The sequence below is a fragment of the Saccostrea cucullata genome, unplaced genomic scaffold, assembly GCF_032062105.1.
Source record: "Saccostrea cucullata isolate Sc308-1 unplaced genomic scaffold, CSIRO_AGI_Scuc_v1 ctg7666, whole genome shotgun sequence".
NCBI lineage: Eukaryota > Metazoa > Mollusca > Bivalvia > Ostreida > Ostreidae > Saccostrea > Saccostrea cuccullata.
Window position 1 is genome coordinate 28,244 of NW_026931636.1, and position 18,843 is coordinate 47,086.

The 18,843-nt window shown below is 32.5% G+C and overlaps 3 protein-coding genes across 4 annotated transcripts; all 3 read right to left on the reverse strand.

Annotated features, from left to right (window-relative positions):
• Positions 1-1,736: 1,736 nt before the first annotated feature.
• Positions 1,737-8,886, reverse strand: LOC134233174 (uncharacterized). 2 transcript variants are annotated; one of them, XM_062715162.1, is made up of 3 exons: positions 8,707-8,886; positions 6,469-6,959; positions 1,737-4,317 (listed from the first exon to the last, which is right to left on the reverse strand). In XM_062715162.1, exons 2-3 carry the CDS (start codon positions 6,950-6,952, stop codon positions 3,338-3,340), a joined length of 1,464 nt encoding a protein of 487 aa, XP_062571146.1. In that variant the 5' UTR covers positions 6,953-6,959; positions 8,707-8,886; the 3' UTR covers positions 1,737-3,337. The 2 variants fall into 2 exon arrangements, with proteins under 2 accessions (XP_062571146.1, XP_062571145.1); XM_062715161.1 differs by lacking the exon at positions 8,707-8,886 and adding an exon at positions 8,045-8,164.
• On the reverse strand, positions 8,045-8,629 carry LOC134233175 (uncharacterized). The gene has a single exon (XM_062715164.1). It carries the CDS (start codon positions 8,627-8,629, stop codon positions 8,045-8,047), a length of 585 nt encoding a protein of 194 aa, XP_062571148.1.
• Positions 8,887-9,777: 891 nt separating the features above from the next.
• Positions 9,778-16,977, reverse strand: LOC134233176 (uncharacterized). Its single transcript, XM_062715165.1, has 6 exons — positions 16,833-16,977; positions 16,402-16,454; positions 14,136-14,255; positions 13,085-13,217; positions 12,723-12,766; positions 9,778-10,668 (listed from the first exon to the last, which is right to left on the reverse strand). The coding sequence occupies exons 1-6, from the start codon at positions 16,937-16,939 to the stop codon at positions 10,376-10,378; spliced, it is 750 nt and encodes a 249-aa protein (XP_062571149.1). The 5' UTR covers positions 16,940-16,977; the 3' UTR covers positions 9,778-10,375.
• Between the last annotated feature and the right edge of the window lie 1,866 nt (positions 16,978-18,843).

The window sequence follows — 18,843 nt, forward strand, 5'->3', positions numbered from 1 at the left end:
CAATGTAGACGTTTTGTAACTTTTGCTTCATAGGAATGTCATACAGGTCAGCTGATATAGGAAAACACTTTTAAGCTATCGGAATTCCAACTTTCTTGGTAAACAATGACTTTATAAATGTTTTATGAGAAGTCCCATCCATGAAATATCAACTTCAGAGTACTTATTTGTAAAAAATCAGAGTGATTTCAACGAAGAAATCTGTAAGTGACCAACCACATGATGTGAAAAATTCCGATTTGCGATTTTTATTGAAAAAAGCAGTTGTCCATGATAAAATATTTAGATTTTAAAATATATCAGGAGGAATTGAAGTTAAGGAAATCAGTAAAGGTAAGGGTAATCAACTCAATTTGGATAGATAATATATTTAAGGAGTAAACATTGACATGAGATTTTGAACATTTTCTTTTTTGATAAGCGAACAAAGGATCAGATAGGCTAAGATTCCTTTTGGGTCCTGGTTTTGAATCTCTTTAGAATGATGCAACAATTTAATAAATAAAACTCCGTTGTCCTCCCTGCTAGAAAATGAGTATCTGTTCTGAGTTATGGGAGGTCACAGAAAGGTAAGAAAATAAATAAATTAGCGAGTTTCACAATTTTAGGCCAATTTTCCTAGATTTGCTGGTTCATTTTGTTTCAGAAAACATAGAGCACACGTTTGCCTATCTACCAAATTTATATATTTCATACGCTAGCATCAAATGCATTAATGCGAAAGAATCTCAGTTAGGAAGCTTGTGCTCTGTGTTTCTCAAAGAGAAATGCATCTCGAATATGACAAATTTCAACCAGAATTAAGGAAATTAAGGAAAATATCCTACCTATGTAGTATCTTGTGACCTCAAATCAAAATTACCGCTGGTTTGAAAACAAGCGTCATTTTAATTTCTTAACTACTGACTATCACAAGTTTATCAAACTAAGTGTTCTGTAAATCAAATAAGGGATCCAAATTGGTCGTTACCATTCCTTTTCCATTGAATTTAATAGAATAACATTGTAATAGAAATCTGTGAATTCTTAATTATATACGTATATTATATGCTGAAATTGGCATTGCCATGTTTTATAATTTTACATTTTACTGCATGTATTAAAATTAACAAAAAGTCCATTTGGTATTGGATTTATGTCTTCAGAGCATTGTAAAAAGCTCGCCTCAAAATAAAAAAAATGAAAGACTGATAAAGCATGATTCAGTCAATTTCAATATTAAGGATTTCAAGATAATCTGTATATATTTTAATGTAGATTTAAGGTTTGCAAGAGTTTTCCCTCCTACATTATAAGTTTAACTTCAAATGCAACAAGTTAGGTGAATATCAAGAGGCACAACACAATGGAATTACATTTATTTCTTACACAATGTGTAGTTTTTTTCTTTTCTTATTCTTATTCAATAAAATACGAGATATGGAGATAACGAACAGTATTCAAGCTCAGAAGTCCATAAAAATTAAACTGTTTTCGTCATCAAAAACAATGTGATGCTGATTGTATTTATATAGAATGGTTTTCAAAAACATATTTTTTTTTCTTCTGAATTTTGGTTCAAAAGAATAAATGCACCTAATTTTTTTGTTTAAATATATCTTCAAGGACAACCTACATGTTATTAAAATATTCATATTTCAGGGCATGTTTCCCCTCGAGGACTTCCTATACATGATTTAAGATAAAATTCTTTTTAATTAATATGGGTACAATAACGTTAAAGCTTTTTATGTAACCCTAGTGATCTGGCTAGACTACCGCAAAAGTTGAAATATAACAAACAATGTATACTGAGTGAGAATTGTCATTTATTAAATGACAATAAGTATATAACACAGATAAAGTTAAGGGGAGATCACCGGGATATTTCCTGAGTACAAAGAACAATAAATTTGGCAACGGTATCTCCCCTGTTGCAAACAAACGTTACTTTGGCAAAAATATTTTGACAAATAAAAAGTATATAAACCACAAAGTTGTCAAAACAAAAAGCTGCAAACAAAGTATTCAAAGAGGAAAAAATTAATAAAATGACAAGACAAAAGTTGCACGATGGCAAGTAAGATGGCACAAGGTATATATTATGATAAATAAATTACAAAACATAATTTTGAGACTACAATATGGAGTATGAAGGGGGACGGAGGGTGGGTAAATTTCTCAAAACAAATTTGTGAATTTCTTGGCACTTCTAAATCAGTGAAAAGACGCTATCTTGTGTCACGTGATTTGAATAAGCGTTACGATTGGCTAATTACCACTTTTTTCTAAAGGAGACAGCTAATAACACAATAAGACTCAAACAAACATGAAAGTTGAACTACATTACATCATAGATTACATAAAGGCTATTATTTACAATAATGCTGTATTATGTAACCCTAGTGATCTGGCTAGACTACCGCAAAAGTTGAAATATAACAAACAATGTATACTGAGTGAGAATTGTCATTTATTAAATGACAATAAGTATATAACACAGATAAAGTTAAGGGGAGATCACCGGGATATTTCCTGAGTACAAAGAACAATAAATTTGGCAACGGTATCTCCCCTGTTGCAAACAAACATTACTTTGGCAAAAATATTTTGACAAATAAAAAGTATATAAACCACAAAGTTGTCAAAACAAAAAGCTGCCACCAAAAGCAAACTGCTATGAAAAGCTGTTTGCAAAAAACAAGGCCAAAACAGGTGGACTAGCCAGATCAACAAAATCAGGCAGTCTACAGAACCTTATATATATACACAAAATCATACAGTCTACACAGCATTATAACAACACAAAATCATACAGTCTATATAGCATAATAAGCATATAATAACATAAAATCGTACAGTCTATGCAGCATTATAATATACAACACAAACAATAAAATTAGCAAGGCTCAGAATGTCAAATACAATGGAGTAGCAACATATTGAAAGTTATTACCAATACATAAATGAACGAAAAATACAAATCATTTGCTTCAAAACATGATGGTGAAACATGAACCAGTAGGCACAGTTTGTGTTATAAGTGGTAAGAAAGAAAAATTATTTTAAAACAAATGAATCTAATTATGTTAAATGGTATGAGGAAAAAACAGAATGTTTACACAGCAGTTTACTTCTGTCCTGTGCAAGCTTTGTATGTAAAAATTTTAAAAGTATGCATTGACACAGCAGTTTACTTCTGACCTGTGTATTTAGGCGTGAGGCAAAATTGGAAAGACTGATTAGGAAAATTACATAGCAGTTTACTTCTGACCTATGTGACAATATCTAACCATAGGGACTTACAGGACTAGATTCGAATTCACAGAGCAGTTTTGGAATGCTTTCAAATAACATTTTAAATAACAAAGCTCTGTAAACGGATATATCTCCGTACAGCATCTGAATTCCACCTGCCCATTTTCTGTATGCAATTCTCAGAAAAACCTTGCTGGGCTGCATGAGTTGCAGCTCCTATGCGAAAGCTATGACCTTTATACAGGGCAGGGTTTAAACCAATGAACAAAACTGTGTTGTGTAAATTTTTTGAAACAAATGCATAAGGAACTGGGTCACCTCCCATAAATTGGAAGAGGGGACCAGACTGGTGATTAAAGGCTTGAAGATAGAGATATAATGCCAAAACAGGGCACATGTCACTGTTGTCCAAGGCTCTCAGGTGAATCTGGAAAAGGTCTTTTTTCTTATTTGTTTTGAAATTTTTCAGTAATAGGACAACTGCAGAGGGGGAGTTGTTTGAAAATTCAAAAGAAACCTCTTCTCGTTGAATGACTGTGTTTAACGAACCTTTTGTTTTTACTACAAGTTCACCCAAGCGTAAAAAGGCATTAAATGCCAACAGAAAAATGGCCTTTAACATGATTCTATAGTGTAGATTTTGCACAGATTTTTGTAAACCGCAAACTAAGTTATGTAGAATGGGGCCCGTTATTGGTAACCTGGTGTCTTTGTTAGGAGCCGAACGGTGACATCCCTGCATTATTTTCCGGACCAAAAATGAATCTGATGGATCTGAGAGACCAAGAATTTTATGTAGATAGCTTATGGCTGATATATGAGATGATATGCTACTAGGGGAATAACCTATGGTAAAGAGGTGAGCAATGAAGTTCGCTGTCACTGAAGAGGAAATTGGTAGCGAGGTCACAGTGGGGTTGAACTGTAGCAACAAATCCCAGCTTCTTTTGTAGGCAGACTTGGTGGTGTTGGACAAGGCTGCTGACAGAAGGTGGTGTGCTTGCTGACTCAAATTGCCAATGACTTCAGTGGTATTTGGGTCTGTTGTTGGTTTAAATGAGGCATGGAACTGAATGCAGCCTGAAAATTAAAACGAGATAAGTGATCAGCAGCTATGTTGTGCTTCCCTGGGATGTGTTTTGCTCTGAAATGCACATTGTATCTTAGGGTTGACAATACCAGACGACGTATCAACCTCATGATGACTTTCTCTTTTGACGTTTGTTTATTGATAATTTGTACAACTGCTAAATTATCTGACATAAAGAGAACTTTTTTGTTTCTTAACTTATCCCCCCAAATCTCTATTGCTATTACAATGGGAAATAATTCTTTAATGGCTATTTGATATTCTGTCATGTCATCATTCCAACGTGATGCAAACCATTCAGAACCCAAGATGGCTGCAAACCCTATAGATCCCGCCGCATCAGTAAAGAGAGTAAGGTGATCAGACGATAACCATTTTTGGGGCAGAAAAACAGATTTCCCATTGAATGTTTCGAGAAAGGTAAGCCAAGTGTTTATGTCTTCTTTTGTCTCTTCTGTGAGTTCAATCAACTCGTGAGGCTTTGAAACCCCACAGGTTAGGTCAATTAAACGTCTAAGGAAAGCCCTACCTGGGATTACAACCGAGCATGCAAAATTGAGCAATCCTATTAAAGACTGTAGATCACGTAATGTGCTACGCGTTTTGTTTTTCATTTCTCCTAGGTTTTTCCTTATTTTTTCTACTTTCACAGGAGGTAGACGTGCCTCCATTTTGACCGAGTCAATTTCTATGCCATAGATAGTGATTTTGGTAGTGGGGGGTTGAGTCTTTGACATTTTAATGGGTACCCCAATTTTTTTGCAAAGGAAAAGAAAATTTGTGAGATCATTCTTGCAATTGTCGGAGCCAGCTGGCCCAACGAAGAAGAAATCATCAAGGATATGTGACATACCTCCAGCTTGATATCTAAATTGCATTATCCACTGTAATGCAACACTAAGTTGTTCAAAAATTTGACAGGAACTACTAGCCCCCATAGGCAAACATTTATCAAAGTAAAATTGGCCTTGCCATGAAAAACCCAACAAATGGTAGTCACTGGGATTGACTGGGATAATTCTAAAAGCATCCTGAATATCTGTTTTTGCCATCAGACAATAAGCTCCATTCTGTTGGACAAGATGTATTACCCAGTCGATGGAGTCATATTGGACAACTGAATTTTCTTTTGGGATATTTATATTGACTGAATTGTCTCGGGGATAAGATAAGTCATGAATAATTCTGAATTGACCGGGTTCAGATTTAGGCACCACCCCCAAAGGGGATGATATGAAAGGATCAAAAGGAGGGCAAGGAAAGGGGCCTGCAATACGATTAAGTTCTAAGCTTTTGTGGATATGTGCATTTATGATATCGCCATGATTTAATGCTGATGAATGGTTTTTGGACAAACGTGCAGTTGGAGTAGTGCTACAACCCAAAGAGAAACCAAATTTGAAACCTTCTACTAACAGTTGTTTTAGGTTTTTGTCATAACCCTCTAATTCTTCACTAAGTTTGTTTGGATTTACTGGCGTGGGAAGTGCGTGACTCTGCAGATTGTTGAGACCTACATTTGTGTTTTGGGTGCTGTCCCCTGCATATTTGACAGATGTGTGTGAAGGGACATGGTGTGGTTTTACATTTGTCACCTTGGTTAAAGGCGAAGCAGAATTTTGTTCTCCCCGCCTGTTTGGTACGAAAGGGCTGACTGTAAGGGGCAGGTTTTAACGTGATACATTTTCCCCTCAATTCCTCGACTGGTTTTTGCCAGGGAAGTTCAGCTGTTTCTTTTAGTTTTCTGAAGGATTCATCATAAGCCCTCCAGGCTGAATCGCCATGTAGCTTGTGAAGTTCCCTAACAAAACTCATGTACTTTAATAGGTGAGGGGCCTCTGATGGGTCTTTTTCAATTTTAATGCAAATAAAAACTAAAAAGGCATCAGTCCACTGATTAATTGATAAGGGATTTTTTGTTTTTGTATTTTGTTGCAAGTTGATCACACCTGGTGATATTAACAAAGTAAGAGGGTTTTCTTCATGGTGCGGCAAAAGACACCGTAAATCAATGAACTCATTTGACCAAATTTTGGATTTTACCTTAGCTGATATGGCCGCACCAAGAGGAATCCCGTCAGTTACAGAAATGAAAGATTTATCTTTGTTTAAGCTAGATGAAACTGTGCCCACTGGCTCACCTTCATTTGTCCCAAAAATTTGAGAAACCAATGATGACACTGTCACATCTGTGGATGAGTTGTTTGCATTTGTAGATGTGCTCGGACTTGTTGTGGCAGGCATTTGTTGTGTGGCATTGCTTGAGGTAGATGTGCTCGGACTTGTTATGGCAGGCATTTGTTGTGTGGCATTGCTTGAGGCATTTTGAATTACTGCTGGCGCTGGCTCTTGTACCGGGGCAGTTGGCAATTGTGCAGCTGTCAGGAGCGTTGGTTGAGTTAGAACTGTCTCATTACTGACATTACTTGTTACTGGTGGCACTGAAATTGTGGCACTAGCAGATGAGCTGGTTGCTCTTTGTTGTTTCAGAATTTCTTCCGCCAGTTTCTGATAGTCAATTTCTTGCACGGAAACTGTTTTTTGTCTTTTCCGGGTGACTGTGTTGCTAGGCGTTGCTGCCTGGGGATCCCCTTGGGCTGCTGGTGCCTTTCTCCGTTTAGGCATGATCTACCTACAAGTGTCCAAATAACAATCAATAATTGTTTACATTAAGTTACAACTTTAACATATGGTAGCAACTTCCATCAAGTTGAAATCTCTACCATATGAAAACAATACTGTACGCACTGTAAAATTTTGTTTTTAGGTCAACTCAACAGTGAAATCTCACAGACATTTGATGTTAACCAAATAAAATCTTCAGCATCTGACAATTACCATATTTTGCACATTTGCTTTATCTTAAATTGACAATATTTAAAACTGTTCACAATTCAGAATCAAAAGACATATGATAGTCCATGTAGTTTGTCTTACATTCTTATTGCATACGAGGATTCAGGAACACAAGTTTTTGTGTGTCCAACTATTTTTACAAAAGTAGTAATGGCACACTACTCTGCGTGTGTTTGAATATTATGTCTCTAAGGGCACACTACTCTGCGTGTGTACAACTTTTTGTGTCTATATAACTTATGCACACTACTCTGCGTGTGTCTGTCTATTATGACTATATAAGGGCACACTTCTCTGTGTGCGACTGAATATTATGTGTATAGGTAAGGACATATTACTCTGTATGATGTCCAATTGTTATGACAATATAATATTACACTACTCTGCGTGTTTCATCTTTCATGTCACTAAAGTAAAAAGAAGCACACTACTCTGTGTGTGTAATTAAGGGCACACTACTCTGCGTGTGACTGAATCGGGGCACACTACTCTGCGTGTGACTAAATCGGGGCACACTACTCTGCGTGTGTCTAAATCAGGGCACATATCTCTGCCTGTGCCTAAATAGGGGCACACTACTCAGCGTGTGACTTACCCAAATGACAAAAACAAAACACAAAATTTCATGTGCGCTTTACAATACAAGTGACTCTAACCTGTCATTATTGTAAAAGAGAATGTACTAAACTATATGTTTGACATATACTTAATAATTTTCTTGAAAATTCACACTAGTCTGCGTGTGTCTGTGTGGAATCAATTCATTTCTCACATAACACTTTATCAAAGAAAAGTATGTTTTAAATCATAGCATTACTTGCATTTTTTTTTTTTTTTTTTTTCAAATTTATAGTAACATACTCATCTTGAATGTTGCAGTACTGCAATTCTAATACTATGCATATATTTCTTCATATGCCTGGAGTCACCCTCAATATGAACTCCATCACGTCCCAGGTAGGACAGGTCCGCCCAAAATCCCCTGTGTGGCCAAAAATACACACCATCTACTTTCCCTGTTTCCTCTTTCAAAAGATTGTTAACTTTTACAACATCCTCGTTGAACTTGTCACGAGAAGCCCATGGCTGACGGCGTAATAACTGTCCAACAATTACAGTTTTTATTCCAACACCATCGCGCAAGTATTGTGCATAAGAAATTAAGTCCGTACACACTTTTTGAGGATTGTTTAGACTCAAGTCATTACTGCCCATCTGTATAAAACAAATATCGGGGGGTGCGTCAAACCGTAAAAATTCTGCACAGTGGGCTAGACGTTTGAATGTTAAACCACCGCGTGATCTGAAATCCACTTTGAAGGAGTCCATATCCAAATTTAAATTAGTCCTAAGATCACTTGCATTTATAAATTCTTTCAAACGGCGGATATAAGAATGTCCTAAGATGCACACAGTTCGAATGTTTACTTCGGGTTCGGCCGCCATTGCGTAACACTGTTTGGCTGGACGGAGCCTGTCTATCCCTGGGACAAAAACACTCAAAAAATCCGCAAATCACTTACTTTTCACTGATGTATTCTTGTTTTGTAGTCTTCCGATTGGTAAAAACAATGCAATAAGTTCGTAAAAACGATAAAAACACTCCTGAAGACGTAAATTTCTCAAAACAAATTTGTGAATTTCTTGGCACTTCTAAATCAGTGAAAAGACGCTATCTTGTGTCACGTGATTTGAATAAGCGTTACGATTGGCTAATTACCACTTTTTTTGGCTAATAACACAATCAAACAAACATGAAACAAGATTTTTTTTACAATAAAAGTACTTTTTATTTAACGACAGCTAATAACACAATAAGACTCAAACAAACATGAAAGTTGAACTAGTCACAAACATTACAGTTTTTTAATGAATTTTAAAGAAAAATCATAGATTACATAAAGGCTATTATTGAAATAATATAGTTCTTTGATATACATATTTTAACATTATATACAAATTATGTGAGTCAAAAAGTTTGATTTTATCATCATATTCCTATTAGTTATTTGAGATCCAGAACAGCAAAAATGGGGTCACGGAGTAGGCAAAAATTGAGCTATTTGCTAATTATGCGCTTTAAAATAACTATAGCCAACAGGCATCTGACGTTATTTATTATCTTTTAATAAAAAAATATACCTTCCTAATAATACACAAGGAACATATCGTACCATCAAGAATTTTTCTAGGTCAATCATATCCACTTTTCGTCGGAAACTCCGTGAAATAATTTCTCTGAAACCATATTCTTTCTTGTGGTCAGTCTTTTGAGGTCTCTGTTTACAGACAGTGCAACAAAAAGGGTGCATCACACTTGCAAATATTAAAAATCTCTCGTCAAACTCGCTCTACCACTTCAACAATCCGAGAAATGGCTTGAAGGGGGCCAGAAGTTTACATCAACATGCATACGTTTAATGGATGGACAAGACGCTACAAACCATATACGAAATCAAAAGGCAGAGTGATTTTGTGAAACTTTCTCGCCCTTGTTTCTGACGTTGCTCCGTGCTAACAAAACATGTTGGTTTTAAAATGGTCTAGCATGCCTTCTATCTGTTCAACTTTAATATTGTTATAATAATATGAGGATAAGTAACATTGTCTGGGTATTTTTGAATGACCGTCGTATTATTAATAAGTATACAAAGTAAAGAATTGCATGAACAACATGTATATTCATTATTTACATATACAAATTATAAAAAAAAAATAACTCATTTATATTTCTGACATTCATCAAGCTTCCATATCAACAAAATACATATTTGAAAGAGTTTTGACAACGTTAAGGTATGAACAAAAGCTTCAAATACTAACGTGAATGCTGGAAGAATACCATAAGCGTTTAATAAAATCAGTGCCATTAAATAAAACATAAATCCAACCAACATATCAGTACGGTTTTTTTATATAATCATTGTTTTAAGTCAAACAATCTCTGTCGAAGAAGCAAAGCTATACATTAACAATGATTTATTTTGTGTTTTAGGGTGTAGTGAAGTATCTTTAGTTTCTATGTCAATATTCCTGTTATCCTGAGTTTTTGGTTTAAAGTCATTCAAAATCTTTATTGTTTCATCAATTTGTTTCCTTTTTTGTCTTTTGTCATTATTTGCTGGCTTCAAGTCTCTCGTTCCACTAGACAATGCATTTCGTCTTCCTGATCGGAAATTTAGACTTTTCTCTTCATATCTTCCTTTTTTGTGTTTTATTTGTCTGTTTATTTGTATGTTCTTTTGTGGGTTTTTCATGTCTCCCCATTGGTTTTGTTTCATATTCAATTTTTTCACATTGATTAAAGACGGACGAATCGTAAGAAGGACAAAGTTCTTCATCAATACATGTATCTCTTTGAACTTTTAAATTTAAGATGTCATAAGGTTCGAATTCCATTTCACACTTATAGTCATTTTCAGTGAAGCATTTGTTTTCTTTGTTGGGTTTGCAATGGTTGAGCTGTGGGCGAATAATGGCCTCTGCTAGAATAAAAAAATGTAAATAAGTTTATACTTGAATCCGACTTAAAAAATATATTATACAGATAGTGAAAAATCACGTAATTAACAATGATTAATAATGTTTAAAGGTTAAATACTTAAACTCAAAAATAATATCATGATGGAAATTATGTTCAAGTTAGTTAAGATATTTCTGGCGCTCTTTACGAAGCTTTTAAGAATTTGGAATATTAACAGTTTTAGTCAAAATTATGAATTAAATGTCCAAAACAAGAAAGAAAATCAAAGTACCACAGGTAGTTAAAAGAAAAAAAGAGAAAAGAATAATAAACCCGGGCAATGTAAAACCTGTCATAAAAATTGTTCAGCCTTTTCAACGATTTGTTCACTTAAAAAGAAAAAAAATATGCAGATTGCAGATTATTTTATATTCTTTGTTGATATCACAAACACTCTCCTCACTGAGAGATTGAAACATTTCTGCGTTTGTATGAGAGAGCTGCGATCTGAGATTCTTTATGCACTGAAATAAAGTTCACTTTCAAGAAAAATCTAAAGTTTACTTATTTTAAAAATTTATAACTGAGTAAATATAAGACTTCTTCAGTGTATTTTACAAAATATTTCATATTCTTCACGTGCTCCTGTTTCTTATGGAAGGAAACATAATTTCAGATATGCGTATTTATTTGTATTCAATAATTTTTGCAATTTCTAAATAGCCGATCTAACCGATCTTTAAAGGCAGCTTCTTGAGCGATTAAATAATTAAGCACAGGCAATTTAAAAGTATATTTATTTCCCCTAGGGCTGGGTATTGGCCAAAGATTTCGTATTGCGATATATTGCGATATTTTTAACTGTATTGCGATATGTATTGCAATACATGTATTTTAAAAGTTATCAAAATGGCACTTTTGTATTACATTCACTTTAATTTGCATGCAAAATATACATGTACCTACAGTGTAAATATGATAAGAAAGAAAAAAATCTTGATTTTATTAGATTTCTGCTTTAAAATACCCCCATAAAACAGCTTCGGTATTACTGTTTGACTTGATAACATTTCATACATTTATTTTTATATTTAATGATAAAATTCCTTAGTTTAAGCATTTTGCCAATATATCGATATTACAAAACCGTATTGCAATGCGATACTTTTTTGTCATTGTATTGCTATGTACCGAAATATCGATATTTTTGCCCAGCCTTAATTTCTCCTATTGTCCCTGGAACAAATCTTTAAAGACATTTTCAGACATATAGTTTCTAATTAAGCACGGAAAAAAATAGATATGTATGTCTTCGAACTGGATTCTGTGATTAGTTTATTCTGAATACTCTCAAAAATGAAAATTTGATAAATTTGAAAATGCAATTCAATAAACTATATCTTTTTCGGGAAAAATAAGCCATGTCATAACATAATGTTTGTTTGTTTTTGAAGATATAAAAGTCACATACAGGTGATGAGGATATATTGCTATACGAATAATGAAAGTTTGTGATAGAAAAGTTCAAGTCATCACGTTTTTCATAAAATCTTATCGATACATTATAATTTACGTCTTTTGAGATAAAACGTCTACATATGATGTGTCGGTTTGCTTTGTATGTTTAATTTGAGAAAAAAGGAATATATATCGAATCAACGTAAGAATGAAAATAAATCATGTTTATTGATAAAACTTCTTTGATATTTATTTCTTCGAATTGGAGGTTCATCATGATCAAGACACTTTTCAATTTATCTAGAAGTATTTTATATGTAAAAAAAAAATCACTGATTTATATGAAAACAAATATAGATTATCCATACTAATGCTTGGACTAAGATCACTATAATTTGAGCATAGTTTATAAATTTTTCAAGGAATATTGAATCTACTTTTATTCCTTCAACGCACATGTCTGTTACATAAATTTTAATAGAGCTGAAATGATTAATTTGTCATATTGCAATAAGAATTTTGATTGATGAATTATGTGCAAGTCAACATATATTCTTTTGAATATATCAAATAAAGAATAAAATGCTGAATCGATCTATGTAAGAAGTTTACCATTACTATGCACGGAATGCACGGGAATCAGGAGATTAGACGGGCCTTTTCTGAAGAAAATTTTTTTAATGAATTATTAGTTCATCAATATTTCTCATTTGCTGCAGTGAAACATTATATTTACGATATTCTTTAAATTATCATAACTGAATGTATGCATATATTATATGCTTATCTACATAAAAAAAAATTATTTCAAAATACTAGTATTGTAGAATGTAAACAACATAAACAACAGTATATAATAAAAAGAATATTCAAACAACAAAAAAATGAGATAATTACTAAATTGTTAAGTTTTTTACCTATAAATGAAATCGCTGATTTATAAAATATCTTTATTTTTCGCAATTTATTACAATACGTACCTTAATTTACAATAGAAAACTAAAGCAACAATTATGCTAACACCACAACACCCAGAAACTGATATGACTACTGTGCGCCAGTCAAAAATAACATCCTCTTCAATGTCTGATTCCGTTACGGCAGAATGTAAAACTGTGGACAAAATTGAAAGGAAAAATCATTAATTACTTATTAGTCTACTATAATTCATGTATACTTGTATAAAAGGTGTCGAAAATGACCATACAGTTGCAAAAAAAAATCTTTATAGAAATAGAAACATATTGGCGGTGTTCTAGGCGATCATCCAAAAAGGATGATAATCGTTGAAAATTCAATCGAATCCCAACACACTGATACAAATATCAGTAAAACGTTTCAGAATTGGCGATAAGAAAGGTATTATTATTGGACTATTTGAAACATCAGAAATATATGAAGATAACGAACAGTATTCAAGGTCTAAGATTTGCAGGGATCTGTAAAATATTGAAAAGTAAAATAAGTCGGTTTTCATAAAGTCCATGATCCTGATAGCAATCTGTGAAAAATCAAGTCTAATCGACAAACAGGAGATAATGGGTCGATCCATCAGAAATGGGAGTTAGTCCTTTCAAACCATAAAATGTAGAAATTACTTGCAAGATGTAAGACATTTTATCCTCCAGAACCTATATTGCCAAAGAGAGAACCCCAGGATACCCATGGACCTATCTAGATAAAAATGATCTTTCGATAATAAAGTGGAAGTTTAAGGTGGTAGCAGTACATTTACTCACTGCACTTTCATTTCGCTTTAAAATCATATTGAGATACATGGCTTCTGCGCGTTGTAATTTCTTTCCGTGACAAAAGTTTTGACTTTAAATATAAAAAAAGTTCTTTTTCTGTAGATAACAACAAAAAAAATGTTGAAATTGCTTTGATGTTCAATAATTTATTTACACGGCACAGTTTTCGCCCATCGGTATATATTTAATTATTATACACTTAAATTGCAGATGAAACACACCATAGCCATAATACAAGTTAATAATAACTAATAATAACTTAAACTAATGTTTTACTTACTTGCACATCCAGAAACATGGTTACATGTTGAACACTGACATTTTTGGCGGCAAAATCTTCCATAGTAACCGAACGGACAATTATATTTGCAATTTATTCCGTATGTTCCTGGCCAGCATTCTGTCGATATAAATAAAACTGTTACGAACATGTAACTTAGGTGTATGATAAGCATTATAGTCATTTTTCATATATTTTTTAATGTTACATATAACTATTATAATTTATATATAAGAATAAATTAAATAAAATTCCTAATTAAAACATAATACATATATTACTTTATTTTTGGTATTATAAAAAATAATTTAAGAATAATCCAAACATTGGGAACGAGTATGTAGCTTAAATAATTCGTGGTTGTCAATGAAGGGTCATTAAGAAGTCTGCTTTTGAAAACAAGCTTTCATGAACTTGGATTCATTCTGTGTCTTAAGTGAGCCAGTTTCAGTGTAACTTAATTGACGTCAACGTTGACTGAACTATCATATCTTCGATATAATCAATTATCCACATCCTAAATTTTAAATACCGGATAATATATCAATATTATTATTAATTAAGACCATATTGATCACAAAAATTAAAAATATATATGTTCATATTTATTCATATCGATAATAATTCAATGAAAATTAAATGAAGCTCCGAAGACTTTCAATGAAAATTGTACTTTAATTATTCTTATAGGGAACAAGATGTATATCTATCCTATCAAATAACTTAGATTTAAACTCATTATTAATGATTTAAATGATTTAAACTGGAATAATGATACTTTTAAATTTGGTTTAATTTTATTGATGGGTAAAATCCTTTTCAAAATTTATATGGCGATAAAACAGTATTAATGATCAAAATCTATTCGAACAATACAAATTAGGAGCATAGCAAATGCGGACCTCTAAACCATAAGAAGTGGGATCAGGTGCCATAGAGAAGAGAGCATCAGCTATCGACCGGTAACATCCGCATTCTGCCTCTTGTCATGATCGGGAAAACAGAAGAAAAACCGTTGACAAGAGTGTAAATAATGGACTTTAAGGTCAAGATATAGTAAATAACTTGAGATTAATTTTTTGGTGCTAGATCCATTATGACGTCATAATCAATTCCAACTGTCTTTTCCCGTACTTTATGGCTTTAGCAGAATTATGTAGAAAATAGGGTATTTTCATGTCATTCAATTTGAAATCATATGAAAAGTAAACCGGATACCTATATTAAATTTGATACTGACTTAAAGAAGAGACCATGAACATACTAATTACCGTTTTCGGAGAAACTGTAGGCAATCTGGATACATTTCCTTTGCAGAATACGAAAAAAACTCCGATATTCATGACTGGTTTTCTTAATTTTTCATTGAAAATGACAGTTTAAAACACAGTTTTTCATCTGGTTAACCTACAAATTATGCCCCGAAACACCTTATTTGATCAAGCTAAACTTGTAAGGAATCAATAAAGGAATTTATTTGTCAAGATTGATAAATCTGTAGGCACCTTTCATTTACTAGATCTTGACCTTAAATGAAAAATGAAAAAAAAAGTCATTCAGCTTATTTGACTTTGTTGAAACCCTTGTTTTATCAACTTGTTTTGTAAATAGCTTGTGTCGTTTAAAAATTGTTCATGTGTAGAGAATGCTCCTGCATATTGAATTAAGTTGAAGTCATCACGGTTATCACTGAGTGTGGTTAAGTTACATTATCATTGATTTATTTTTCTAATAAAATATCCATAGTCGAAGCTTTTTTTCGGACTCAGTGGTAGCCTTCATTTCAAACACACTGTGATATATCAAGTTGACATATGAAAGGAAATAAATATTATTAATTGATACAGTAGTACATCGGATATATACTACCATCTGAATGTCGAATTATAGGTTTTTTGAGTTAATTCTGCTTCATATGAATAAAACATTAGTTCTACTGACAACATAGTTGATACCCATGAACATTATGAGTGTTTGAGAGTAAATTAATGTAGTTTTTATCTTTGATATATTTGTTATATTTAACTGTCTTATTAATTTTTTTTTGGCCAGTAATTCTGGAGTTAAAGATATTTTCTGTATACATGTATCATGAAGACGTAAACTACAAGTTAAATTTGATAAAATCTGCAGGGTTATAGGATGAAAATAATTTATGTATATATTGTATATTGTTTAACGTCCCTTTCAATAATTTTTGTAAGGATAACAAAATTCCTTGAACAAAATGTTTTGTTTATTAGTTTATGATTGATTTTATAAATACCTTCACATTTTGTGCCAACTTTTCTGTAATTTGCACAACATCCAAGTAGTTCTCTAGAAAAAAAAATGTAATTTAATTATATTTTTTGTTAATGTGTGAGCAAAACAATCCGAGTTGATGCAAAAAATACTCTTCATATGATTTTTGACATGATTTTTAAAACAGAAAGGTTTTTCGTGGTATTCGTCACCATCCTGAAGGACTTTTAAATACTGAACTACAAAAATAAATTTGGTAATTATATTTTCTTCTAAATTATAAAGATATGGTTCTAGTCATTTATGAGCTAGGGAACATCTCCGAATAAAATTATACGTGGAACAGTAACGAAATTTAATACTTTGTCTGCTGTTTCTTAAACAGGTGAAATATAGATAAAATACACTTGTATAATGCATAAGGAAAAAGATATAAAATATATTCGTACATACCCAAGTTGATTTGTTGTGCAAACTCCTGTTTGGTTATCTGATAAAATATATTTCACTACGCACTCGAAGTTCACCGAAAAGAAAACAATGGATGTAAACCCTTTCATTGATAGCGGCAATCTACTTAAAAAGTTTCACTGTTCCTTACTTCATCCTTGCGTTGATATGCAAGATGAAATGTTTGAATATTTTCAATAATATAATACAACAAAAAGGATATGATTGAACCGCTTAGCTAAAGAATTAAAAACATGGATTTTTCTTTTAATATTTGTATTATGAGGCACAGGATAGATCTCATATTATAACTAAAGAGACTCTTATCTATTGTTTGAAGTACCACTTGACAATTATTGATTTAACAAATAGTGTCATTAAGTTTACATTGATCTTATTCTTCTATTTAGGAAAATATTGTTCTCAAAGAGGAAGTTTTGTGTGTAATTATATGTACATCTCAATTTGACATTATACCCTCTTCATACCATATGCAGAATGAGTGCAACAAGGGATTAGAAAGGATCCGAGATAAAGAATTTCATTTTTGCAAAATATTTTTTGCAACGCACATGATATTGAATAAAGCGCTTTCAAAGCAATTATTTTGGCAAAAGTAAACCTAACCCCAAAAAAATACAAATAAATTTGAATAAACCTTTGACTTGGTCAACCTTGTAGGTTATTTTATTATATTGATTGATTGTAACTGTTTAACGTCCCTCTCAAGAATATTTCACTGATATGGAGACGTCACCATTGCCTGTGAAGGGCTGCAAATTTAGGCCTATGCTCGGCACTTACGGCCTTTGAGCAGGGAGGGATCTTTATCACACCTGTTGTGACACGGGGCCTCGGTCTCATCCGCAGGACCGCCCCATTTAGTCGCCTTTTACGACAAGCAAGGGGGTACTGAGGACCTATTCAAACCCGGATCCCCACGGGGCAATATTTTATATGTTTACTTCTTAATCTGATCTCAATGTGTGACAACGTTTTTGATACTATATGTTACTTGACATTATATCAACTAGAGTTCTTGCCATTCTTGTGATAGCTAGGTTTCCTTTAAAATATTGTCTAATATAATTCGTATATATTCATGATTGGCTAAAAACAGCTTTATATACACGATTTAGAATGTGAAAACTATTAAAACTCTAATAAACGAGATACTTTCAAAAGAGGTGAAAATATTTATAAAAGTTGGAAGTATAGAAAAATTGATAGATACATGTATTCTACTTCAAAATGATTGACATGTGTTACTGAAATTTATATCAATTTATGTGATTTTTGTAAAAGTTAAGATCTATTTGAAAATTTATTTTGTCCTCTTTGTTCTTCTCAATTTTTTCTTTTGTTTCATCTTTTGATTTGATTTTTATTCATTTTTTAATTTTCTGATTATACTTGTTGTGTTACATGTATTATCACGATGGCAGATATCTTTTTGTCGGAGGATTCTTTCATTTTTTTATTTAAATTGCTAACACTGTCCAACAAAATTTTAGGATCTTATCCCCTTTTAAAATCTGCGATATAAACCAGCTCAGCTCATATCTGAACCATATTATGTTAGAATATCGCTTTTATAAACTGGAAAGAGTTGTGTGGATAAAAACACAAGGAAGTGATTATAGAATTATCTCATTTTTGCATATTTCCTTGCATCCATAGAAAAAAAACAGAGGGCGTATTTATCATAAGGGGATTCAATATTCCATAAATCTTATTTTGTTTTGTCAGTCAAAAATTGTTGCATAAAATTAGTTGTTATTAGATTTATTGATTCAATTCATAGAATCTCAAATAATTGATTTTAGATGGTAGGGGCTTTTGTACGTCCATGTTTATATTTCCTATTGTTTTATGTTTCAGATACTTTATGTCACTTCCATTTCCAGGAAGTACTTAGATGCTTTTCAGAATTTTTTTTAGATGAAAGAAATACTTATCAATACTTAATTTTAAGCATTTTTAATGTAAAATTCTGTCTCATTCTGAAAAATGG

Coding starts and splice junctions, on each gene's coding strand:
- LOC134233174 (XM_062715162.1), bottom strand. CDS start 6,952: ATGCCTAAACGGAGAAAGGCACCAGCAGCCCAAGGGGATCCCCAGGCA. Junction 4,318..6,468: donor AATTTTTGGGACAAATGAAG/GTGAGCCAGTGG, acceptor TTTAATTTTCAG/GCTGCATTCAGTTCCATGCC.
- LOC134233175 (XM_062715164.1), bottom strand. CDS start 8,629: ATGGCGGCCGAACCCGAAGTAAACATTCGAACTGTGTGCATCTTAGGA.
- LOC134233176 (XM_062715165.1), bottom strand. CDS start 16,939: ATGAAAGGGTTTACATCCATTGTTTTCTTTTCGGTGAACTTCGAGTGC. Junction 13,218..14,135: donor CCATGTTTCTGGATGTGCAA/GTAAGTAAAACA, acceptor TTTTGTCCACAG/TTTTACATTCTGCCGTAACG. Junction 10,669..12,722: donor TCCCGTGCATTCCGTGCATA/GTAATGGTAAAC, acceptor TTTTTATTCTAG/CAGAGGCCATTATTCGCCCA.